Source organism: Halichoeres trimaculatus, unplaced genomic scaffold (assembly GCF_033239565.1).
Source record: "Halichoeres trimaculatus isolate MK-OKI-2021-1 unplaced genomic scaffold, fHalTri1.1 fHalTri1_scaffold_15, whole genome shotgun sequence".
NCBI classification, from domain to species: domain Eukaryota; kingdom Metazoa; phylum Chordata; class Actinopteri; order Labriformes; family Labridae; genus Halichoeres; species Halichoeres trimaculatus.
Genome location: NW_027437193.1, coordinates 6,229,015 through 6,253,176, shown reverse-complemented (window position 1 = coordinate 6,253,176; position 24,162 = coordinate 6,229,015). Strand labels below are relative to the sequence as shown.

The 24,162-nt window shown below is 39.9% G+C and overlaps 3 protein-coding genes across 4 annotated transcripts in view; 2 read left to right on the top strand and 1 right to left on the bottom strand.

The window, feature by feature from the left end:
* Positions 1-24,162, bottom strand: part of LOC141803941 (apolipoprotein D-like) — a 337,954-nt gene that overhangs the window by 18,748 nt on the left and 295,044 nt on the right. The gene's annotated exons all lie outside the window — the stretch shown is intronic.
* and2 (actinodin2) lies at positions 550-22,868 on the top strand. 2 transcript variants are annotated; one of them, XM_074689119.1, is made up of 7 exons: positions 550-699; positions 15,104-15,206; positions 15,717-15,800; positions 17,551-17,595; positions 20,276-20,439; positions 20,901-21,812; positions 22,026-22,868. In XM_074689119.1, the coding sequence occupies exons 1-7, from the start codon at positions 643-645 to the stop codon at positions 22,452-22,454; spliced, it is 1,794 nt and encodes a 597-aa protein (XP_074545220.1). In that variant the 5' UTR covers positions 550-642; the 3' UTR covers positions 22,455-22,868. The 2 variants fall into 2 exon arrangements, with proteins under 2 accessions (XP_074545220.1, XP_074545221.1); XM_074689120.1 differs by lacking the exon at positions 550-699 and adding an exon at positions 8,579-8,696.
* LOC141804419 (COP9 signalosome complex subunit 9) lies at positions 1,451-8,279 on the top strand. The gene is made up of 3 exons (XM_074688833.1): positions 1,451-1,672; positions 2,586-2,658; positions 7,640-8,279. The coding sequence occupies exons 1-3, from the start codon at positions 1,577-1,579 to the stop codon at positions 7,675-7,677; spliced, it is 207 nt and encodes a 68-aa protein (XP_074544934.1). The 5' UTR covers positions 1,451-1,576; the 3' UTR covers positions 7,678-8,279.

Below are 24,162 nucleotides of genomic sequence, written 5' to 3'. Positions count from 1 at the left end.
TTTTATAAGCTTCAAGCCATTAAAGTCATAAAGTAAATGGTAAAAATAACTTTATTTATAAAGCACCTTTAAAATTTAATGTTAACAAAGTGCTTTGATTGATAAAAGCATGGCAGAGAATAATAGGGTTGACAAGAAAGAGATTCACAGTTGTGAAGTGAGTGTAATAACAGACAACACAGAAATGCTAAAATCTGCAGTTCGTGAAGTGTCCATTTGAGGCTGGCCCCGGAAGTACCAGAAACCATACACACCAAGCCCAAACAGCATTTTTGCAGCAGAAATAAAGGTTTACGGCCTAGTACAAAAATGTCTCCCATCTGACTCATCTGAATAGCTAAGCTAATATCAGCACCATCAGCACACATTGAACAGGGGTGATTTTTTGTAACCCGAGGTCGTCCAATCAGAGGCACAGCTCAGGTGACTCCCCCCACGATTTGCTCAAAAATTCCTTTTCAGAAACACAGGTCGGGGAGATTACGTGGTGCATTTGTTATACAGTCTATGGTTGGTTTCAGTTATCAGTTACTGCAGAAGCTGCTGAAATCTCGAAGAGCTGGTGAGAGGTTTGAGGGAGCCGGTAAAGAGGTGAACTCATAGGCTGCAGTAATAGTATAATAAGTTACAAAAGGTAGAGACATGGCGCTGTCCTTTGGCGGGCTTCGCAAAGAGGCCACGCGCCCTACTAAAACTGAGGTAAAGTGTTTAGGTATGATTCATAAACATGTTTTATAATTTTTTTTTAAATAACGCAGTTTAATGTCATTAGCTCTTATTTTATGGACAGTCTGTGTTTCAAATTTCTCCATGAGAGGATAAAGTTGATAGATATTTATCTTGACACCCCTGGGAATTCCTTGAGTACACAGTTCAGTTTTTTATTGTACTAACAGGCAATGTTAAGCATGATGGGGGAAAAAGTGACATAAAGAAGGGTCTTTGGAAGAGGGTAAAAATAAGAGGGATGAAAAGGAAGTAAAACAGTGAGATATGAGGAAACAAAAAAACATGAACAGACCAAACAAATATAAAAATTACACCATAAATATTAAAAATGAATAAGATAAGTAAATCATAAATATAAAACTATTTAAAAAATATATTGAAATTAAAACCCAGTAAAGACGTGAGATCAAATTACAGAAAGTTTTTAAAAGTGAGTTTTAACAAAAGATTAACAAGATGTCACTGAGTCTGCAAGCCTTATTTCCTCGGGATGCTCATTAAAAATTGGGGAAGAAAATTTTAACTAATTTTTTGTGACTTAAGACACAACAAGAAGAATCAAAAAGAAAAGGAAAGGAAAAAAAAACAACCAAGCTAACTGACTAACTAACTAACTAACAAACATAAAAGGTCAGTAGGAAATTTTTAACCGAGGAATTCAAATAATTATAGACATACGGTTAAAACGTTATGAACTTACCTAGCACTACGAGCGGAACCATAGTGTCTGGACTCCCCTTCCACTCCGGATTTATTTTGAAGCGGCACCACGGTACCAGCGCTTGTAGCATCTCTAGCAGTAAATAAATCAATATAAACTGAGGAAAAGAGTCTTTTTGTGTCATCAATGCCACTTAAGGATCAGTCCAACTCCACCGTGATGAAGCCGGCTGTGGACGAGATGTTTCCGGAAGGCGCGGGGCCGTACGTCGATCTGGACGAGGTTTGTTTACCTGCTAGCATGCTAACCTGTTAGCATAGATAAGCAACGTCTGTAACTTCAACCGACGAGTTTTGGTTTGGTCTTGTATATTGCAGTCCTTAGACCACCACTCATTTAACAACGAATAAAAGCCTTTAATTTTTAAATCCGAAAGATAAGGGTATAAACGTTTGCGTAAGCTTGCATTGTAATTTGACAAATAGTTACGTTGCTAAAGCTAATGAATGACCGTTGGTTCAGCTCATTCATTTATTGCAACGCTTATTTAAGGGCTTTGTATTTCATTTAGCCATTCATTTACCCTTCTTTATTTTGGAGGGAAAAAAGTTTCATACTTTAATGCCTTTTTATGCTGATATGGATATATGGATCTGAAATTAAGTATAATGTAAAAGTAAAGTTAGCTGTCTTGGCATTAATACAACTAATGAATCCTGATATATCACACGACATGGCTTGACATGATGTAGTAAGCCATCCAGAATTATGAGTTATTAAAATCAGGCTATGGAAGCATTAAACAGACGCAACATTTGTCTGGCACATGTTTAATTTGTATGGTAATCAAAGAAAATAATTTACAGTGTGATTATCTTATGTGAAATGTCATCATATGTAATCTAACCCAAATAATATTTTAAAGAAATCAGGTATGATGTAGTGTGCCACAAATTTTCTCACTTTTACAAAGAGTTGAATTGAGATAAATGATTGAAATGATCAGTTTTTAAAATTCCACATCTTCTGTTGTTCAGCATCCTGTTGGTTTATAAGACTGTGATCAAAATAATTAAATATTACTGAATTAAATCATTGATTTAATCGTATTTAACTTCATTTTATCTGCATGACTGGGCGCTGCCTGTGAGGCTGTTAAAACTGCTGACTGAGCTGCATGTTTGTCCTCTGGCAGGCTGGGGGAAGCACAGGACTGCTGATGGACCTGGCTGCCAATGAAAAGGCCGTTCACTCAGACTTCTTCAACGGTAAAAAGATTTTTTAAAACAATCTTGCTCCCCACAGACTGAGATCCTCTGTAGTGTAAAAAGCTGAACCCACATTAAAGGGAAATTACCCCAAGGGCAGCAGCTTAGGCTACTTACAGTGATTGTTCTTGATCCTTGTTCCAAAATAAAGGTTGATAAAGGTTTTTGAAAGCCAGCTATTGGCTACAAGTCCGGTAAGCCCTTGCACCCTGTATGGGGAAGTGCACAATTATTGATTTTCCCCTGCGATTTTGCCCACTTAGTGGATGTTCTGTGTTTCGCCATTGACTTCACATGGAAAGAGTTAAAGGCCTGTAGCTCCTGAAGCAGACCTTTTGCCTTGTTGTCACTTCTTCTTGCAGGTTTGTTAATCCACGGTTAGTTTGTGGCCTTACACAGCTCTTAGAAGCTGCAAAATTAGCACTGTCAAACTTTGGGCTTAAAGCCCGTTCACTGATTCATTGTGTTGGTGTTGTGACTCAAATGGGAATTATTTTTAGAAGGTGAGTAAATTTGAGTAGGTGTTTCCTTTGAGGGATTTGGCAGGTGATAAAAGTCGGAAGATCGTCATTCTTGGCAGTTGATTACAGATTTTTGATGAAATTTGGGGCCAATTTGATGCTAATCTGCGCCTTTGGATCAATTTGTTAATCTCTGAACATAAGAATATAAGAGTCCCTCCACAGGATACACAGGAATCAATGCAGATTAATTTATCTACTCAGGTAATTTGAAGTGAACACAGTCCGACATCTTCACTGAGGAGGTTGTCACTCAGGCAGGTTGAATCTATTAGCTCATGATGTTTTTTTCACCCCTAGGCGTCAGAGCTCTGCTGGTTCCACAGCAGGAAATCTCTTTACTGGCCTGAAACATTCCTCATACCCCAGCTCTCCTTTTTACTAACTGTGTTTATAATATGGTGTGATCTCTGTCCTGAGGCGCAGCTACATCAAACAGACACAACTTCTCACCATATGTGTCACAGGGTCCACGCAGACTTCTCAGCAGGGGCTCTGTGCGTGTGAATGTGTGAGGCTCATTTCAGGCGGCAGGCGTTATTCCCTTCAGATAGAGATGCGTGCCTTTTCACTGTCTCCAGGCACATTGGAAGCAACTCCACATCCCCCTGGCCTACATTTGTAAAAGGATTTTAAACGATCATTCATTTAAACAATCAGTGTCACAATGGTTCAGCTCTGTCACAGTCACAAAAGCAGAGCTGTGGTGACAGTTTGCTGCTAATTTGTGTCGCTTTGCACCGTGCAGGAATGCTCAGGCTAACAACAGCTCTGTGGGAAAAAACAAACTTGAGTGTGGGATCCAAATTCTCCATCTTTATATTCAAAACTGAAGCACAAGTCCCCAGTTACTGTAGAAAAACACACTCATGTGTTTTTGTGAAAATGTGCAGAATCAGGTGTCTGTGTGTTTTAAGTGTATGGTTGGAGGAAATATATTTTTAAACACCGTTCATGTGTTGGAGTGTAAATATTTTTGCATGGATGCTGATGTTTATTTATCAGTCCTTATCCACCCCTGCTGCTAGCTTTCTCCTTCTCTGACTCCTTCTCTTTCAATTGACTGCAGGAGCTACTGGCTGAAAACATGACGATAGGTTTGTTTTCTCTTAGGCTTCAGTGCTGTGCTATATAATTGAATCTAAATACACAAAAGTAACAGACTGAAATGTGTTACAGAATAAATATTTTGATGATTTTAAAACTTGTTGCCATGTTTTAAATTGAAGCGCTCTTTAACTGTTGATAAATACTTTACCTTTTCAAGTAATATCCATTAAAACGTTGTCTTAAACAAAGTTCAGTAGTTTGAAAAAGATTTGCGCTCATATGCATGTCCAGCTATTAGTGAGGAAAACGGACTGTTTAACTAATGATGAAAAAAAAAAAAGGTTAGCAGTATGTACGAGCCAGCTTAACGGGCTAAAAGAGCGCTAAATTTAATGGAGGTATACCCCACCATTACAGCGCCTGTTCAGCTGTTTAAAGGCAGATATTTTGCAATGTGTAACTGTTTGAGAAGAAATTTACAAAGAGGGTGGACAATCCTTTTGAAAGGAGGTGAACGATGTGCAGCCAGTGAACAGATTTGATGAGGGAGACAATCGAAGCCTTAAACCGGCAAGGTTTGCTGCCGTCAGTTTAACAAGTTTGATTCACTCTTTGCTTTTATGTGTGTGGTGAAATGTTTGAGTTAATAAACTGCTTTAAGAGTTATTCATCCAGGTACAGGGGCATTGCTGCAGTGCTTGTTTTGCAAAGCAGGTTTCATGTTACTGATTTTATTATTGAGGTTTTCTACTGTGCGCTCAGAAACACCCCATGCATTTACTCTGTTCAAGATCACCAAACTTTCTCTTTCTCTTTGTTTACCTGATTGACTCACTGATAACAGCTGTTTGTGTATTCTTATAAAAGAAATCTCCATTTCTTTCTCTGAATTTTTTTTTTCTTGATCTTCTCTCAGTCACATCATTACTGCTCGCCAGTTTTATTTCTGTTTATTAGTGGTAAACATGTGCAGTTTGAATTTGTTTGATGGGGTTTTCCAAGAGGTTCCCCTTAAAGTGATACTCCGGGATGGAACAAGTTGGGTCCTAACACAAGGTTTAGGGCAGAAATTACCCCTACAGCAGTGATTTTGTGCAGCAGAAGCCCAGGGCGCACGCACCAAACACCCCCTCCCTGCTCCTCTGCCGGTTTCCTCTGCACTCAGACGGGGCAATTTTTACTTGACCAAAAACACAAATAAATGGACTCCCGCTGAAAAAATCTGATATCGGTCTGCATTCACGCTTTATTTAGAGAATTTTCAACGCGTTACTTTCACACAAAAACACCGCTAAATAAGGCTCTAGTTACCATTGTGTCTCTTCGTCCTGGCAGACTACCTGCGTTTGTTTATATCTGGCACGCCGTGCGTGTGGACTGATACACTAAGCAGCGAGTTCCTCGTAGCCAGCTGTGTATCTGCAGTGGAGGTAGCACCGTTTTACAACACGATGAGAACTAGAGCCTTATTTAGCGGTGTTTTTGTGTGAAAGTAACGCGCTGAAAATTCTCTACATAAAGCGTGAATGCAGACTGTTATCAGATTTTTTTGGTGGGAGTCCGTTTATTTGTGTTTTTGGTCAAGTAAAATATGGCCCCGTCTGAGTGCAGAGGAAACCGGCAGAGGAGCAGGGAGGGGGTGTTTGGTGCGAGCGCCCTGGGCTTCTGCTGCACAAAAACACTGCTGTAGGGGTCATTTCTGCCCTCACTTTAATTTTGACATAATCTGCATCGGTGTCTCTTTCATGGTGTAATTAGTTAACTGTGGTCTGTGGTCTGTGGACTGTCTTGCATGTGACTAATGCAGCAGCAGAATTAGCCGTTCCATAACAGTACGTTAGGACAAATGGTCTTTGTTAAGAGCCGTGTCATCCAGCAGTGTGCGAGCGAATCCATCCAAAGATGTCGCTGCAGTCTGCTTCAAAACTGATGGTTCTCATTGAGTCTTTAATAATGAAACATTCAAGACGTATAAACCCATTTCCATTCTATTAAAACCCTTCTTCATTTGGTGCCGTACTTCCTCTCTTCCATTACAGGGAAATATAACAGATTTCATGCACATGAATTATTAATCTATGGGTCCAGAGACAAAATGCTGTTCTTAGAAAATTTCTGGTAGTGATTTGCTTTTGAAACCAGTCAACTATTAACCAAAAAAGATCTAGCATTTATGTTACAAAAAGATATCTGCCTTGTTTTATTGATGTTGTTTCTCTGAATTCAAAACATAAAAAAAAAATTAAAACTGGGATGTATGAGATTTAGATTGAGGGGCTGTACCTGGTGGTTTTCTGAAATTAACCTTGAGACAGTTTTTCCAAGTATTGAAAAAAAGCTACAGATTCTTTTGTGCCATTATTCAACCAAACATGTTAAATTCTTTAGTAAAAATTGGCATTTAACAATGATATCTATGGGGTTTCCTATAGCTTTCGGAGCCAGCCTCTAGTGGACACCCAAAGAACTGCAGGTGTAGTTGTTTTTCCCAAAGTTTGGGAAGATTAAACATTAAAATTCATGAAGCAGTTCTTGAGACAACAAGCAGCTGTGCTCAAAAGTAAATTAGGAAACACTTTCTTGTTGTTATATAACAGTCGCAGAGACATTTTTCATATTCAAACAGCCAAAATATTCACTCTTTGATCTTGTCAGAGCTACAGAATGAGACGATGAGACATTTCAGTCAAGTCTTTATATTTCTGTTGTTGCAGCAGCTGCAGATTGACAGAAAGAATGCTGGGACTTGAGCATACCTGTCTTTTGTTGTGTATTGTTTTCTTTGCGAAGGCTTTAATCAGGCAGAAAATGCTGTTTTCCCACCGTGTGCTGTCTGATTTCTATGTTTGTGTGTTTGATGACTGCTTTTAAAACAGTCAGTCTGCTTACTGTCTGCATAAAGACGACCTGTGGAAGACAAACTCGCTGTATGTACGCTGACAGAGCATCTGTCTCCAAATCCTAAAACTCTGTTGATGTTGTTAAAATATTAAAGAGGAGGGATCTAAAACAGGAAATGTCAGATGTAGACAAAGATAGAGCAGCTCTGACCACAACAGCTTCAAAACCTGCTGAATAGATTATCAGTCAGTCCAAACTGAAAGCTTTCTCCATCCTAACTGTGTCAAATATAGTTTCTCTGCAGAAGTGGTTGATGTGGCACAGCTTCTCATGCATGTTCGTACAGTCCTCCTGCTGACCTTTGACCCCACAAACTATCAGACCCACAGGAAGGCCCTTCCACTCAACTGTTTCCAGATCCCTTAACTTTTACCACCCTGCACCCCTCCAACCCTCTGACCTGTAACGCTGCTTTACGATGAAAAGCCAGGCCTGCAGAAAAGTTAAAACACAGCCAGCTGTTACATAACGAAGTGAAACGAAGTGAAATGTGTTTTTGTTTCCCACAGATTTCGAGGATCTCTTCGATGATGATGACATCCAGTGACTTGATGTATTCAGGGTGAAGATGGATGATATTTGCACCACCCTGCACCTTTTCTCCCCTCCTCAACCTTTATTTTTGTGTGGAAGCAAACCATCCATTTTCTGCCTAATGACATACAATTTGCTTTCATAGTCGTTCTAGTTTCAGGCTTTTTAAAACATCCTTAAAAAGTGGACAGCGGCTCCAGATGTTGTGAAATTCTTCAGATCCCAGGGATTCCTTTATATGTGGTATGTTAGAATTATGAGCTTGTATCCCGCTCACGTCTCAGTCTGCTTCCAAACTGGATTGCAGGTTTTAGTGAGCAGAAGCACACCTGTTAGGAGAGTAATTATACATGTGATGTGCAGAGGCTCCACATGCTGTCGCCCCTCAGCGTGCTGCAGGTGGAGTATGATCGATGATGGTATGTTAAAATCACTTAAGCTATTTGTATGTTGGTGTGTGATAGTCATAGATCATCTGCAGTGGGTCACACATCTGTTATGTCATATTTTGTACATTTGTGTACAGTAGAAATACATAGTTGTATTTTTGTGATGTGACTGTTCAAAGTTAATAAATGATATTTTGTATTTATGATGAAGAATAAAGTCTTCATTTGAAAAGACCAAAAACATGTCTTCTGTCATTTTTTAAAAGATAATCAAGAGTGTTCAAGATAAAGAAGCTTGCTTGATGTTAATTGTTTTTATTTCTTTTAGAAGACCCTGCTTACACGACAGTATTTCATTTAAAAACTCTAAAACTAAATTAAAAAAAATCTGCGTTTACACAGAAACGCTGAGGGACCGATAACGCTGTAGTACACATGCCAGGCCTGTAGTAGGCGCTATACCTGTTTTGCCCAGAAGCTGCTTATGGTAGATCTCCGCCGAAGTAGAGTTGACCTGATCATCTGGTGTATTGGTGAATACTAAGAGCAGAAGTGGAGCAACAGATGCACATTTTGTTGAAAGAAAGTCAGCAGATTGGGCAGCACAAGCACAGCATGGAAGTCTGCAACGATCGTAACAACGGTAATGTTTGACAGTTGCACGCGCTCGCGCGAAGTGGAGCGTGACGTCAGCGCTTCCACTGAAAATGCCGGCTTACTGTTTGAACAGCAACGGTTTCGGCAGATTTAAAAAAAAAAATCCACTCGTTTTCAGTCGGCTAAAACGCTGTTTCTGTGTAAATGTTTGGCTGAAACGCAACAAAACTTCTGCGTGTCACCCAAAAACCGTTGTCGTGGCCCCTTACGTTCCTGTGAGTGAGGAGGAAGTCTCACTTTATATTAATCTGTTGTTATCTATTGTTGCACTTCCTCTCCTGACCACAAATTCACACTGTGTTACATTGGGAGTAGGGTGGCGCTAGTCCCAGGAAAAAAATTAAAGCAGGTGTCCAGTTATATTACAATTCCTTATTTTAAAAGGATGGAAAATGCACTATTTTGGTTTCATAGGAGCAAGTTTTGTCCCATGTTGTTAAGGTTATATTGCTCTAAACGTCTTTGAAGACATAGGTCTAGTATTTGTTCCATATGGATGTTCAGTAATTTCATGCTGTGTAATACAGGAAAGAAAAGTGTTTTCATTTTTAAAATTACTTGCATGAGTATTTGTTTTGCAGAATTATGCTATAGGCACGTTAAATATCATGCACTGCAACAACCCCCTGATATGTTTTTGGCCCTTCGCTGAAATTAATTTTCACACCCCTGACCTAGACCAAATGTCCCTTTGATGACACTAAGCTGGCTGGCAAAGTATAGCAGTTAGAAGTGAGATTTTTTCCCCCCATGGATTTCTCGTATTTATTTTGTAGTAATGTTGAAAACTAGAGCTGGACTGTCAGAGCAGAAGAAAGCCAAACAGGAGAGAGATAGAGCACGAGCTAAAGGCTAACACAGGGGCTAAGCTGTTTATGCTAATGTTCATTCCAACCCACAGTCAGCAGTTATTCTGCAGTGGTCTGTTCAAACTTGAGAGTCTATCAATAAAATGAAGAGTGACGTTATGCTTCGACCTCAATTTCTGTAAATTCACGACTCTCTGACTCTCAACTCAGTTTATTCTGTAATTTCGAAAAAGTGACTGAAATGACCATGCGCTGATGAACAATTAAGGGTTACTGAAGTAATGGAATTGAAAGCATACATCAACTAGAATGAAAATGTTTTGTGAATAAAGCAAAAAAAGCAAATTTAGAGTGCATAAAAAGGGGATAATAATCCAAATAATCAGCGTTTTAATGCTGGTTAGAAGTTCTGATTGTCAATTTTGATTATTTTTAATCACCCAGCCCTTGGTCTCAGAGCACTGAGCTGTGAGTAACACTAAACAAATAGTCTGCTCATCTTCTGGACACTAAACTACAAACTGAGTTTACAAAGTTTGATTGTTGTCATGCTACTGGAACTACTTAACTACAAATAAAAACAGTACCTTGTGGCTTTGAACCCTAAGAATAGTTGTCCTAAACAAAGAAAAGTAGATTTAAAAAGAAATTCTGCTCTCCAAAACAAATGCACATCTCATTAAGAGTCATGTCTTTATGACAGTGGGTGAAAGGGCTCATGGGAAATGAAGTCATTATTCTGTAAAAACAGCAAGGATCCCACATACTCTGCACCGTGCCTTTAGATTAAAGGCTTGAATTCCACAAAATAAATGGCAAAGTGACAAATCAGTATCTTCTGTCGCCTTTCTGCTAATGAATGCATTTACGGCCCCCAGGAGACTATTGCAGTTAATGCCAAAGTCATTCAGGTTTCTCCTGAGCTGCTAAAAAATTTGATTAATGATTCGGAAACTGAACTTACAAACTAAATGCTTTTAAAACTGTACTACAAATAAATTAACTTAGGATGTACAGCTAATATGAGAAGCCAGGAGTCATTTTCCCTTAATAATAATGTCTGTTTGATGTCAATAAAATACATCAAAAGAACATCTTTGGTGTCCGATGCAGAAGAGTTTGATAAAGTGAGAGATTAAGAGTTTCTTTAGTGTTGATCTTTGGGTCACTTTTATTTACATTTTGGATAACAGCATATTTATGTTTTATTATGATTCAGCAGAAGCTGAAGACCGACAAGAGGCTTCTTAAGAGCAGGAAGTGCCAACCTCACATTTTTAACAGCAGTCTGCACAGAATCAGCAAAACTGAGAACAGTGTGGTCAGCAGAGACGTTTCCAACAGTTGTCTACAAGACAGAAGTATTAATAAGAGTGAGAAACTCTCCTCAGAGCAGCCGTAAACAGAAAGAAAGCTGGATCTGCGAACAACAGAATTAACCACAGCTCTCTCAGGAGACAGTCAACAAACGAAAAAACACATAAAATAAGAATAAACTTTATAAATTGAATCAGAAATTGGTACCACACATTAAAAATGTATAAACTCTGAAAGTTGAAGGGGCATAAATAATGTTTACCAGCAGTGATTTAGAGCTATGCTAACAGCTCTGTGGAGCTGGTGCTGCTGGATGCTAACAGCTGACACTCCTTGTTTGATTTCTAAACTTTGCATACTCGCTGTTAAAATGTACTTTTTGGCTCATTAACAGGAAGCTGATGTTGAAATTTCATATTCTTTGTATGTTCTCAGCCAGAAAGCAAAGTATTGATATCTGTCATAAAGATCTTTGTAAGTTTCCAGGAGAAAACCTGTCAGAACACAAACAATAGTCATATTTCTGCCTTTTCCTTGAACTACAAATGTGCAAATGTAGCCCAAGAAGAGAAATCAAAGTGACACCAAATAATTTTGATTTATCACGAACGCCTCAGAAAATGTTCGTGTTGAATCTCCTTCCTTGTCTCATTTGACAACAGCACTGAAAGCAGCGCTGAAGTGCTCACATAAAAGCTTCTGACAGGCACCGACATTTTTACAAGGGTCTGTGTTCCTAATGAGCTCCTCTTTCATAAGAAGCAGGAGCAGCTTTATGGGTTCCAAGCCAAATCTGGGTGAAGCTGCAGTGAATTTTCCGTGCACATAAAGAGACAGACAGCTCTCCTTAAGGCTGGATACTGTGAGCTGGAGAAAATGACCGTTTGTCTTCTCCTCTGACGGCTCCGCTTGTCCTGAAATGTGACAAATGCAGAGATCATGGGTGAAGACGAGCCACCGTCAGATGAGACAAAAATCTAAAGAGACGAAATGTTCTGCTCATTGTAAATCAGTTTGTGGAAACTAAATGGTTTATTACAAAACTATTCCTTTACATGTAAAGATTTCAGTGGGTCTTCAACTGTTTACCGTGTCTTTTGAGCTGGGTTAAGAAAATATGTACTACACCATTAAGATGGGGTGCACTTTTACTCAGCTCTTCATACAATCTCCTATAGGTAGGGTAAAAATCACTGAGTAAGGGCGTTAAGAAAGCTAGCGCTCAGAAGAAATAGTATTAAGTTAAAAAGTAGCTTGAAGTGATGATTTTACAGGTAAAAAAGATAAAACTATTGAAGAAATATCTGACATTAGGTACCCATGAATAAAAAATTGGCTAGAATGTTTCTCTACAAAGATAAATGATGAGTAAAGTAACTTAACAGTGATCAAACATATAAACTAGAGTGAATAATTGGAGTAACAACCACAAAAAGTGAAGAGTAGATATAAAAAAGGGGACATCAAAAAGCATGAAATGAAATAAAACTCTTACAGTTAGCTTAAAGTTATTGAGAAATAGTACGATTTTATAGCGCCAACTACAGGTCTGGCATGCTTACTACAATGTTTTCAGTCCCTGAGCGTTTCTGTGTAAACGCTGATTTTTTGTGATTGCATTTTAGCACTCCTGGATGAAACATTGTCATGTAAACGGGGCCTTAAAGAGACCAATGTCCAATCCAGAGTCATGGTAGCCTTGTTCAATGATGACAACTTACTTCATTTGTATGTTTGAACCATAATGACCAGCGTTAAAAACTGTGTGCTCATCCCGTTGCCCAAATCACTACTTCGCCTGTGCCGTCCTTGTAGTATTCACCTGCCAGTTTACCTAAAGTGCCCCTTGTGGTGATTGTGTATGTGACTAAAAATAAAACAAAAAACAAAACACCTAAGTAAAATAGCTCATACAGATGTGTTTAGGTGAGCAAAGTGTTACATAGATGATTCAAATAGCTTGAGTAATAGATAAGTGTTTGGAAACACTAGCTGTATTATAAATGGACAAAGTCTCTGTGACATCACCAGTTTGTTTCTGATACAAAGTTTTGAAGCCCATCATCAACAGTAGGCTTTTTGGAAATGCTAAACTTTGTTAAAGTTATAGGATGAGGTAGAGAAGTGGGCTTTTAGCCTCTTTGCAGACAGCTATAGCGCGACCACCTGTCAGTTTAGTCAGAAATGACCTTATATGGGCAAAGCTCATTAGTCTAATAACTTCAAAAATGACGAGTTGTTTAAAAATAGCTGCCGGTCAAGTTTGCGCTGACAGAAAAATGAGTTACTCAGACCCAAATCTTTTTTTTTAACCAGGCTGTGAACATGTTTATTAACGCTGTAAAAATCTGCTTATTTGGCTTGGTGTGTGTGGCTTTTTGTGTTTTTGCAGTCAGCCTCAAGTGGATGGTCAAGGAACTGCAGTTTTTGACACTTCTACGAAGGCTTCACACTTTCAGACCAGAAGTTGCCACTTTTCTTAGAGGCTGTTTACACGACTACAGTTTTAGGGTGAAATGCAAGAGTATTGTTGTATTTCAGCCTTGGGTTAACACAGAAATGGCGTTTGAGCCGACCTAAAATGAAAATTTCAGAGTGGATTTTTTTTCTAAAACGCTGCTGAAACTGTTGCTGTGTAAACACTAAGCTGTTTTTTTTTCACAGTGTTTCAGCGTTTTCGGTTGATACGTTGTCGGGGCCTTAAACCAGTGCTGACTGAGATAATTGGCACGAATAAACAGTTGAATAATTTGTGAAAGTTTCCTAATACTCTTAAATTACTCATTAAAAATAGGCTTAAAGTCTATGATACATGGTTAGATTAAACTTAAAGGTTAAAAGTCCTAAGCTAAGGTAAAAGTTGTAGACATACATGGAGTTTTAGATCAGTAGTTGAAATCATTATTAATATTTTTCATTAAAACAGCATTAGTTTGAGATTTTTGATTAAAACTACGCTTCCTTTAAGTTATGGGTGGAGGATTAAAACAGCTCCTGCATCTTAAAGTACAAATAGTGCTCTAAGCATCTGATTCGTATGGAAAATTATTGTAATAATATCATTATCTTTTTATTAGATTGAGCTCAAAAAAAGGTAAAGAAGTGGATAATGGTTGCGTATGGGCTTTCTGTGTGCTCCATATTTTACTGACATAAACTCTGAGGCTGCACGTGCAACGTGGCACAATCAAGAGTAGTTTCAAGAGCCTGCAGCAAACAAACAGAGGAGTTGGCATGCTGCTCCTAATGGCTCCACTTTCCCCCTCAGCATCATCATCATCATCAGCAGCAGCAGCAGCAGCAGTCTCATTGGTAGATGTGCTGAATGAAGCCATGCCTCTCCTGTTGCCTCCACTTTCTCCATTTCTTGTTTCAAAGAAAACATGCGTGTGCAAGAGGGACGTAAATAAAACAAAAAAGTAGAAAGCTCGTAGACAGCAGTGCTCCCTCTGTCATCCACAACAAAAAGCACTGAGCAGGAGATGTTATCAAGTTGTACGAGTGTTTTCTGTTTTGAAAAGCTGAGTAACTCTCAGCCGAAACAGAAAGAGAAATCTGCAGACTTCTGAAAACATAAAGGATGGTGCAACTGTGGCTCTGATGCAGTGATGCAGTATTGCACCACTGAAGTGAAAGGAGTCACGGTCCTGTCATCCTGGACAATATTGCTCAAACGCTTGTCAATACTCTGACGCAACAGAAGAGTTGTTTTGGAAATAGTTCTTTTTCTGTGCAGAGATTAAAAGCATGAATAAAAACTGGAGGTTTATAAAAAGACTGGTTTCTTTTGAAGTAAAGGAAGTTGTTTTTATCCATTAATAGTTTCTTTTCCATCAACATGAGGTTCACTTCTTGTCATGGTTTCTTTCCACTGACAGTTTTACGTTCCTCTGGCCTCAAGCTGAGTGATTTTGACAGTTTAGAGTTTCAGGTTCATGCCCTCTGAGTCATTTCTGTAAATGTCAGATCTGAAAATCAAACTGGAGTCTGATACACTCCGTCTTTCTACACGCTGACCCCTAAATTCCAGACCTGTGAGGGGAAAAAACCTGGTGCTAAGTGGCACCTTGTTAATGTTCCTCCACGGAGAGCACTCGTGCTGCTCACCTCCACTAATTACAGGACCCCTATTGGTTGAACGGATGGCGGTGCAGGAGCCAATCCTGGAGCGCCTACCAGCACGCCGGAGCCGTATGACATGCATTTTTGTTTTTAATGATCAAGGGAGCTCCTTAAAAATGTCTGCCTGCCCGTCCGTCCCATACAGGGGAGCAGAGAGGAAGAGTGTGTAGCTCAGACGTCCACAGCACAGCGACGAACCAGAGAGCCTCGCCTGAGCACAGGAGGCCACATCTTCAGCACCTTTCCAGGTAAAGACTCATGTGTGTGATGCCTGTACTAAAGTTTATAGAAATGTTAAGAGAGCCTCAGAAACTGGCATGAAAAGTGACAAAGCTCTCAGATTTATTCATGGGACAGTCTCTGCTCTGAGCTCAGTAATTCAGCAGCCATCCTCGCAGTGATGGAGAGGAGCATTTCAGCCGTTTCATTGTTCACTTTACTCGCTCAGCTTGATGCTCTGATACTCATAACCAAAGTCTTCTATTTCTTGGTAATCCCTGAAAGGCTCTCTTACAGTGTGTCCTAAATCTTTTCTCCTGGCTTCACTCAGTTAAAGAGGAGCTCCCTCTTTGTGCAGGAAGCTTTGTCTCCTCATTTCCATTTCTAACAATTTACTGAGAACTCTGAAACAATAAAGGAAGAGGAAGCAGGGATAAATCCAATTCTAGCTGCATTGTTGTCAGGGGGTGTAATGGCAGAGGTTCAGGGTGTGTAATCCATCCTCAGTGAAGGTTGATTCTGTTTCTTTTTTTTCTCAGAAAAAGTGAAAATGGCTCGCGTTGGACGACCATCGTTCTTCCTGATCCACACAGGATTCCTGCTGGCCATTGTTTTACTACCAGGTAAGACTTTCAGTATCAAATTTTCATTTATTTGACTTTCTATGAACTGTACCACAAGTGTTCAGTTCAGTTAAGAGATGTAGCGCCCACTCTCATTTTATATTGGATACTCACCATTACTTTAAACAGCAAATACAGGGAGAATTTGATGGATAAGAGGTTATTTTTAAAAAGAATTTAAAGGGTATTTTATTTTAAAATTTTTACTTAAATGAGAATTTCAATTAATTTATTTATTAATTTATTTTTTAAATTTATTTAATATTTATTTATTTAATATTTATTTATTTTATTTTATTTTATTTTATTTTTATTTTTATTTATTTTTAATTAGACAGAGTATTTTGTTAAAACACAACTAACACAATTAAAACCAAAAACACTTTCTTTTTTTTTATCTCCCAGCTGTGAGTTTTTACAAATTGGTCTTTTTTAATTAGGCTTCTTTAAGTTTCTCACAGCTAGAATTTTAAATTTAATTTCAAAAATGGGAGAAAAAAATTGACAAAAACTAAAAACATAGGAGAATAAGATCCTGGTACAACGTCACCTACTTCCAGGGTGCATGGAGATAAAGAAGAAAGTCTGAAAAGTGTCAAAACTTCAGCAACACTTGTAGTAAAAACATACATTTAAATATATATCTCTTTTTTACACTAACATTTCTCAGCTTCTGGCCTTCGTCAGGCTCATAGTAAAAAATATTGCAAATAATACTTAGTATGATATAATATCTTTCATTCAGTCGTCTTCCTTCTTTTGAAGGACACATTACATTTCTCCTTTCCAGTCAGCAGGTTAAAGCCAGGTATAAGAGAGATACTCAATCTTTATATATAATCAGGAATGTTTCCTCAAGCTTTACACACAGATGAAGTCTGTATTTTAATTTAAAACCCTGAATCAAGACGAGATACTTTCTTAAGCACTTTGTAAGATTCCTCAGATTATGGTAGCAAGAAAAATATAAAATAGTGTAAATAAGGCTGTGCTTTGACTTTATTGACTTTTACCTCTAATTTATGATCTATTCTTACTTTCAGTACCACTCATGATCTCAGTATTTCTTTGTTAGCTGGTGTTAAACATGTGCTGGGAGTCCAGAGCAGAGTCCATATTAATTACAGACCACCACCATGCTCCAGTCTATTTGAAACAAAAACCTCATGTGATGCAGAAGCAGCCTGTAAGTACTACATAATCCTGCCCGAGTCATTAAAAGACATCCATCGCTGCTGCTCTGGGAGACTGTCCTCATTATGAAATGAAAGGCGATGGAGGTTTCTGCTGTAATCAGCTGACTCTGCTGTTTTTTTAATCTCTTAAAGTCATAAACTTCTGAAGAAATTCCCTGGTGGAGCAGAGGACACGGCACATGTGGAGACAGGGACGCGCGTAGACACCGTCCTCATTTACAGTGTAGGGGTAATTGGTTTGTGTGAGGGCCCGCTCTTTGTAGTTTTACAGGTAAAAGAGGCCCCCAGTATTTGCACAAACTGCACCACTGTGGTTCAAAGCCTCACCGGGCATGCACAGGTCCTGGTGGGGGTCTACAGGAAGACTTTGGAGTGTTAAACCTGCAGGATGCTGCCTGTGTCGGGGCGCCAGAGCCCCAGCACCTGCCGTGTTTCACCCAGGGGCTTATTAGCAGCTCAGCGTTTTTCTTAATGTGGAGGAAAAGCTCAACATCTGGTCCCAGTCAGCTCCCGGCCCCGCTGCTCCTAATGTGGCTCCTGCTCCTGTTTTACAGAGTTTCTGAGGGCCGTTCCAGTGGAGCAGCTGAAGGAGGAGGAAGGTGAGGCTCTGGGACGTGGCACGTGGGAGGGGACGCTTTAACTTTTTAGTCTCTAAGATCAAAGCTTTGGGAAGTGAAATTAAAATAACCCAAGCATCATCACGGTAAAAGGATCACTCAGGTATTCAGCCTGTGCATAAATGTCATATTATCAAACCCAGTAAGTAACCCAATGAAAAACAAGCAAAAACAAATAATCCAGAACTCCAGCTTCTTTAAATGTTGGTATTTGATACCAAACAGAAAATTCTGGGTTGAAAATTGTTAAACAATGAGCTGTATTATTATATTCAGTAAAGCAGCAAGAAACTTAAATATGCAGTCAGTTATCATCAAACACCAACTGTTGCGAACGTTTCAGAGTTCATTTCCTGTCTGCAGTGACTCAGAGACAAACTTCACAGGTGCTGGAATTTGAGGATATATGTTTTATTTCAAGATGTTCCTGCTGAGGTAAAATAAATCATTGGAGATGAATAATATGTCCTTTGTACTCAGAGAAAATGCCAAAGAACATTAAAGAACATCAAGCTCTAAAAAACAACAACTGTTTGTCCTCTGACAAATAAAACAAAAACAATATCATGAAAACCTCTGAAACACACCAACAGGTCCACTTTTATTGACCTCATAAATAAAACTGTTCTGTATTTGAGGAAAGAAGAATATTGTGAATCTTAACAAAGAAGAAAAGAAGAAAGTGAGAAAAACATTCACAGGACTATGAATCACTTTCCTTTAAAACTAATAAATGACACTATTTTACTTTTTGCACATTTAGCCTGTGAATCTCAAAAAAGGAAAAAAACAAAAACAAAAAACAAAACAAAACAAAACAAAACAAAACAAAACAAAAAACCCTTTGTTTTGATTATTTCTGAGACTTTGTAGAAACAAAATATAAGATTTGCTGCCTGCAGACCAAGCAGTAGCATCTTGTGTTGAAAAATCAAGCCAACATGCAAGTGCGAAAAAAAAAGGTGCAATTCCCCAAATGTCCACTAGAGGCTGACCCCAAAAGCTTAAGAAATCTCGATAGGTCCCTTGTTAAAATGCCAGTCTTTACCATGGCATAAAACACGTTTACAGGGTAATACAAAAACAGTTCTGGTCTCAGGAGCTAGTTTCTTTATTCATTCACATTTTACCAGAGCCAGATCTATTTGTGACCAGTGAAATTATTGACAGACAGGTAATAGTGTTGAACTGTAACCTGAGAGACTTAAGGGAAGACAAAAACAAATAGTCTAGAATGATTTAAATCCTTTGGAAAGTGGCTAAATTTTTGTTTTAACTCCAGACTCTTTGAAGTGAGGCTTTTCTTCATCTTCTTTGCAAAACAATCAAAAAAAAAAAAAAAACCCAAACAAGCAAAATGACCAAAACGAAACAAAACAAAACAAAACAAAACCCTTTACTTTGATTTTTTCTGAGATTTTGTTGAAACTTAACTCAAGATTTGCTGCCTGCAGACCAAACAGCAGCATCTCTTGTTGAAAAATCAAGCCAACATGAAAGTGCAAAAAAAAAAAGGTGCAATTCCCCAAAAGTCCACTAGAGGCTGACCCCAAAAGCTGAAGAGTTCTCAGTATGTCCCTTGTTAAAATGCCAGTCTTTACCATGAAGTAAAACATGTTTACAGGGTTTGGTTTTGGTTTTAGGAGCTAATTTCTTTTCTTCCTTTTCTTCGAGGCTTTTCTTCATCCTCTTGAAAAACAAGACAAAAAAAAAAAAAACCCAAACAAGCAAAATGACCAAAACAAAACAAAACTTTACTTTGATTTTCTTCTGAGATTTTGTAGAAACAGAATTCAAGATTTAATGACAGTTGATCAAACAGCAGCATCTAGTGTTGAAAAATCAAGCCAACATGCAAGTGCAAAAAAAAGGTGCAATTCTCCTAAATGTCCACTAGAGGCTGACCCCAAAAGCTGAAGAGTTGTCAGTATGTCCCTTGTTAAAATGCCAATCTTTATCATGGGATAAAAAATGTTTATAGGGTAATACAAAAACAGTTTTGATCTCAGGAGCTAGTTTCTTTATTCATTTGCATTTTACCAGTCAGCTTATTGACAGACAGGTAAGAGTGTTGAAACGGTAACGTTAGAGACTCAAGGTCACAACAAAAACAAATAGTGTGGAATTTAAATCCTTTAGCTTTTCTTCATCCTCTTGTTTGATACTTAACAGAAAATTTTGGGTCCACACCAATGTCTAAAAAAACTCAAAAGCTTTATATGAAGTTTGGCTTTTGCAAGTCTGTGATAAGTTTTTATCCTATGAGCTCACGGCTTATATTTAGTGAATCAGCAAAAAACTTATTTCTCATTGCCCCAACTGCACCTCTGAATATTTCTATCTTTAGGCAGCATTTTCAAAATTGCTTCAGAAAAATTTTCAGATTCCAGCTCTTGAGTTTAATGATACTTCATCTACATTTTTTGCTGCCTAGAATAGTCCAAAGATGAAGGAAGGCTACAGCATTGACCTTTGTTTTCAGTATTTATGATAAGCTAAGCTAACCAGATAAAACAGCTTGCTGCAGGAAAACAAATTAGCTTTAATTTGAGCATGTTAAAGCTGGTTTGGTTTTAATAAAAAGCACATGGTTGTGGCTAACACGACTTAAGTTTAGTACCAACTCACTTCACTCAGTCTCCTCTCGCCTCTGCTCCCTCAGCACCCGCAGAGTCCGAGGATGTGAAAACTGAAGCCATGGAGAGCCTGACAAAGCTGGTTCGCAACAGAAGGAACGTCCCTGTCTTGGCTGTGCCTCAGTTCAAACGCGTGCCAGACTTCTGGGGATGGTACAAGTACTTCATGGACAGCCACAACCAGGAGGGAGTGAGTGGAGTTTGTTTCACATTAATAATTCAGCTTCTCCCAGCTGGGACTGTGAGCCACAGCTTTGTTTTTCCTTCTGAAAAATGAGGCAACAATCGAGTGCTTCTCCTTCTTTTTGATCATAGATGCACTCAACAGTTTCTGCCCAAACACAGTGACTAAAACAGAAATAAATACTTTATTTCTTAGGCCATGATTATGTAAAAGTATTAATATGTCATTGCCCTCTCTGCCGAGTTATTCCAGTCGTGCTCCAGCAGAGGAAGAGCTCTGTGGATTCAGAGTCAGCAGTGTGGTTTGAGTAACACAACAGGGACTGAAGAAGTGCACGTACTCCCCCTCTGAGGGTTGGAGTTTTCTTTAACAGTTTTATTTTTAGGTTATCTGAGGTCTCTGAGGCGTGTTGGTGATCTGGATTAAGAACAGGTTTCTGATTCTGGGTCCTTCTGTCTTTGTTCCAGCTGGAGGATCTGGATCGTCTGTACATGGCTTTCCTGCAGAACAAGCACAAGTCAGAAGAGGGTCCCACCTTCAACCACTACCTGCAGCACCTCAGTGAAATCTACAAATCCTGCGCCGACTCTGATGACCCAGAATGCATCGCCGAGTCCACCAGCAAGCCAAAGGCTGCCCTGATGATGCCCGCCCACATCAAGTCTGCCGCCATCAGGATGTGCAACCCTTACCTCGACCCCTACTGCCTCTTCCCCCTCCTCCCTCCGGTGGCCGCCCCTGCACCTGAGCCAGCCCCAGCTCCAGCTCCTGTCAAGATCCCAGCCCCCATCCTCACCCCATTGCTGCCCATGCCCCTGAAGAGCCCCACCGGCTTCTACTACTACGCCCCGGTCCTGGAGCCCTTCCTGAGCCCCGAGCAGAAGACTGAGCTGCTGAGGATCTGCAACGCTGAAGATGTCGAGTGCCTGCAGTACCACCTGAGGGCGGCGTACGGCTACCGCCCAGCTCCTGGCCCTGCCCCCTCCTACGCCGCTCTGAAGTGTGATCCCAAGAACCCGTACTGCATGCCAACCCTGGTCCAGAAAGCTCCCACTGGCTTCTACCACCTGGTCTACCCTGGCTGTGACCCTGCAGTCGATCCTCTGTGTGTGACCAGCGTCGCTGCTCCTGCCGCCCTCGCCGAGGAGGAAGAGGAGGCTCCTAAAGAGCAACACTGCAACCCTCTGTTCGACGCCGGGTGCAACCCTCTGACCGCCACCAAGCTGTCCGGCCTCACCAAGCCCGTGCTGGAGTACCTCCCCAAAGATGAGCCTGCACCTGCTGCTCCTCTGTCCTGCGACCCCCGTGAGGATCCGTTCTGCATACTCAAAGCCGCCGCTGCTCTGCGCAAGCCTCCCCCGAAGATCCCCGAACACCAGGTCTGAGAAGTCCTGCTTCTAGGATTATAGTTCAGTATTTTGCTAACTTAGTTTTCTCTCTCGTTAAATGGTTCTTTTAATGTTTCCTTCCTTTAATTTGTTTATTAAATGATGTCGTAAAATGAAATTGGTGTTGCATGATGCTTTCACTTGCTATCTTCCATCTTCTTTTGCATCTGTTTGGACAAAAACACAAATTAATCGACCAACCAGACCCGGTACAAGCTCGGCGTCCCCGGCAAGACCAAGGACGGGCACGACTGCTACGTGCACTATGACAAAGACTGCACCCCGGTGAAGCCTGGCTCAAAGGCCAAGGCCGACATCAAGGCTCCAGCCAAGGCTCCCGCCAAGCCCGCCTGCCACCCGTTCGACCCCAACTGTGGGAAGTTTGCTAAGCCTTCTGGCATCGTGGCCTCAAAGCCCAGCAAGGACGGTATAATCCTGCCTGACCCTGACTGCGACCCTGAGTTCGACTACAACTGTCGCCTGCGACGCGCTGAGCCTGCAGAAGCTGCTGATGAGCCCGCCGCTGCTGAAGCTGCTGAGGAGAAAGCTGCAGACGAGCCCGCCATGGAGGCCGCCGTTCCACGTTTTGAAGACTTCCTCAGAGGCTACATGAGGCAGCACAAGTATTTTTAAAAACAGCGACAACACCAGCTGCACGATGGAGCTCGCCTTGAAGTGGTGCATTTTACAGATTTCACGGACCACACTCTTCAAACGAACAGATCAAACCAATCATAGTCTTTTATTGTGAAAGGGAACAATAACGTATTACAGCTTTATGTGAAACTTGTGGATTAAACCCTTTGTGTGTGTGTGTTTGTAGAAAGAGTCGTGTGTATAAATGTGTGATAGTTTAGGGGTAGTTTGATTTCATGTCACTGGGTAAGAATTTCTCTGTGTTGTACATTCTGTGTTTCTATTTGAGTTATCCAAAGTGTATTTAATGTTGTTTTCCACATTTTTCTCTGTATCTCTGGAACTCATGAAACTTAATCTGTGTAGTTTTTATAAAGTTATAAATAAAAAAAGAATTTATAAACTTTGAAATTGTTTCCTCCTGGACTTTTTTTGCCCATAAGGGCAAGAAAAAGTTTCAAACCTCCTGATAATAACAGCAAAACTTCAATCCCTTGAAAAAAAACACATTTTTTTTAACAATGTCAGAGGCAGTGCAGTGGTTTTATGCGCCTGGTCTTCCAGCTAACGGCCCCCAGATGTTACAAAGAACATGAAGCAGTGTTCGAGCCTCAGCGTGCCAGATGGCATGTTGCACATATAGCATTTTATGCTCCAGCATTAACATAACTTACTCCATCTACATATTTTACACTCAGAAATAATCACCAGGGAGGGCTATCATGATTGTACACCCTACTGTAAGACCCCTAATGAATTATAAATGCACGTTTTTGAATATATTTGCAGAAATGGAAAGTAGATGCAGAATAAATTGGGAATGGCATGCAGTGTCAAAATCAGCATTTATCCATCATGTCTATAAGAGCAATGAGATTCAGAATGATGGACAGAAGATTTCAGCTCTCTGCAGCAAGAGTAACACTGAATGGACATACTGGTGGATTTTAATGGGGCAACAAAACTGCAATGACTCAATTGTCCACTAAAGGCTGGCTCCAAAGTCCAAAGGATCACTACAAGAATCCCATTTCCACCATAGATTGTAAAAAAAAGGCAACATTTTGCTCGGCTTGAAGTGAAGTCGTCACCAAAACTGCTCCCCCTGGTGACTGGTTGCAGTATAGGTCAAGAATATCCAGCTCCCCAGTCATTTCAGATGGGCTGTGTTCAACCTTAAAAAAATTAACACACCTGGTAAAAATCAGTGGTGATTGCTCTAAGACTGCAAGGGAAGCTCAGCTTCACCTAAAATGTCCCCAAAGAAGTGGTGATAAGTTCTGCTGTGTGTGCATATCATGGACAAAATATGCGCTAGAATTCTTTCATCTTTTGTTCAGAATCAGCTGGAAAGATTCCTCGAATGATTCGAGGTACTCGATTGCAAAAATTACTTGAGTAATTTTCTCCGCCTCGAGGAATCATTTAATTTTAAAAAAGATCAAAGAGTGGCATTTAAAATAGAGCTGAGGCCATATTAAGAGAGTTTCAGACCCCTCAAGCTACCTCTTCTACAAAATAGCAACTAGCAACAAATCTAGCTTCCTTTCTGGAGTCTGGAGACTAATGGGTCATTCTACGAAACGGGTGCCATTTGGGTCAGCAACATTTGATGAGATGTACAAGGCACAAAAAATGTGTCAAAGTGTGTTTACAAATTTTGGAGCTACCAAAGCAAGTGCTCTTATTGACATGCTGTATCAGA

What these genes read in the sequence shown, in the direction of transcription:
- and2 (XM_074689119.1), top strand. Translation starts at nt 643, where the DNA reads ATGGCGCTGTCCTTTGGCGGGCTTCGCAAAGAGGCCACGCGCCCTACT. An exon ending in CGCGCCCTACTAAAACTGAG is followed by an intron (nt 700 to 15,103) that starts GTAAAGTGTTTA and finishes CGTCCCATACAG; the next exon opens with GGGAGCAGAGAGGAAGAGTG. An exon ending in GCAGCTGAAGGAGGAGGAAG is followed by an intron (nt 17,596 to 20,275) that starts GTGAGGCTCTGG and finishes CTGCTCCCTCAG; the next exon opens with CACCCGCAGAGTCCGAGGAT.
- LOC141804419 (XM_074688833.1), top strand. Translation starts at nt 1,577, where the DNA reads ATGCCACTTAAGGATCAGTCCAACTCCACCGTGATGAAGCCGGCTGTG. An exon ending in CGTACGTCGATCTGGACGAG is followed by an intron (nt 1,673 to 2,585) that starts GTTTGTTTACCT and finishes GTCCTCTGGCAG; the next exon opens with GCTGGGGGAAGCACAGGACT. An exon ending in TCACTCAGACTTCTTCAACG is followed by an intron (nt 2,659 to 7,639) that starts GTAAAAAGATTT and finishes TGTTTCCCACAG; the next exon opens with ATTTCGAGGATCTCTTCGAT.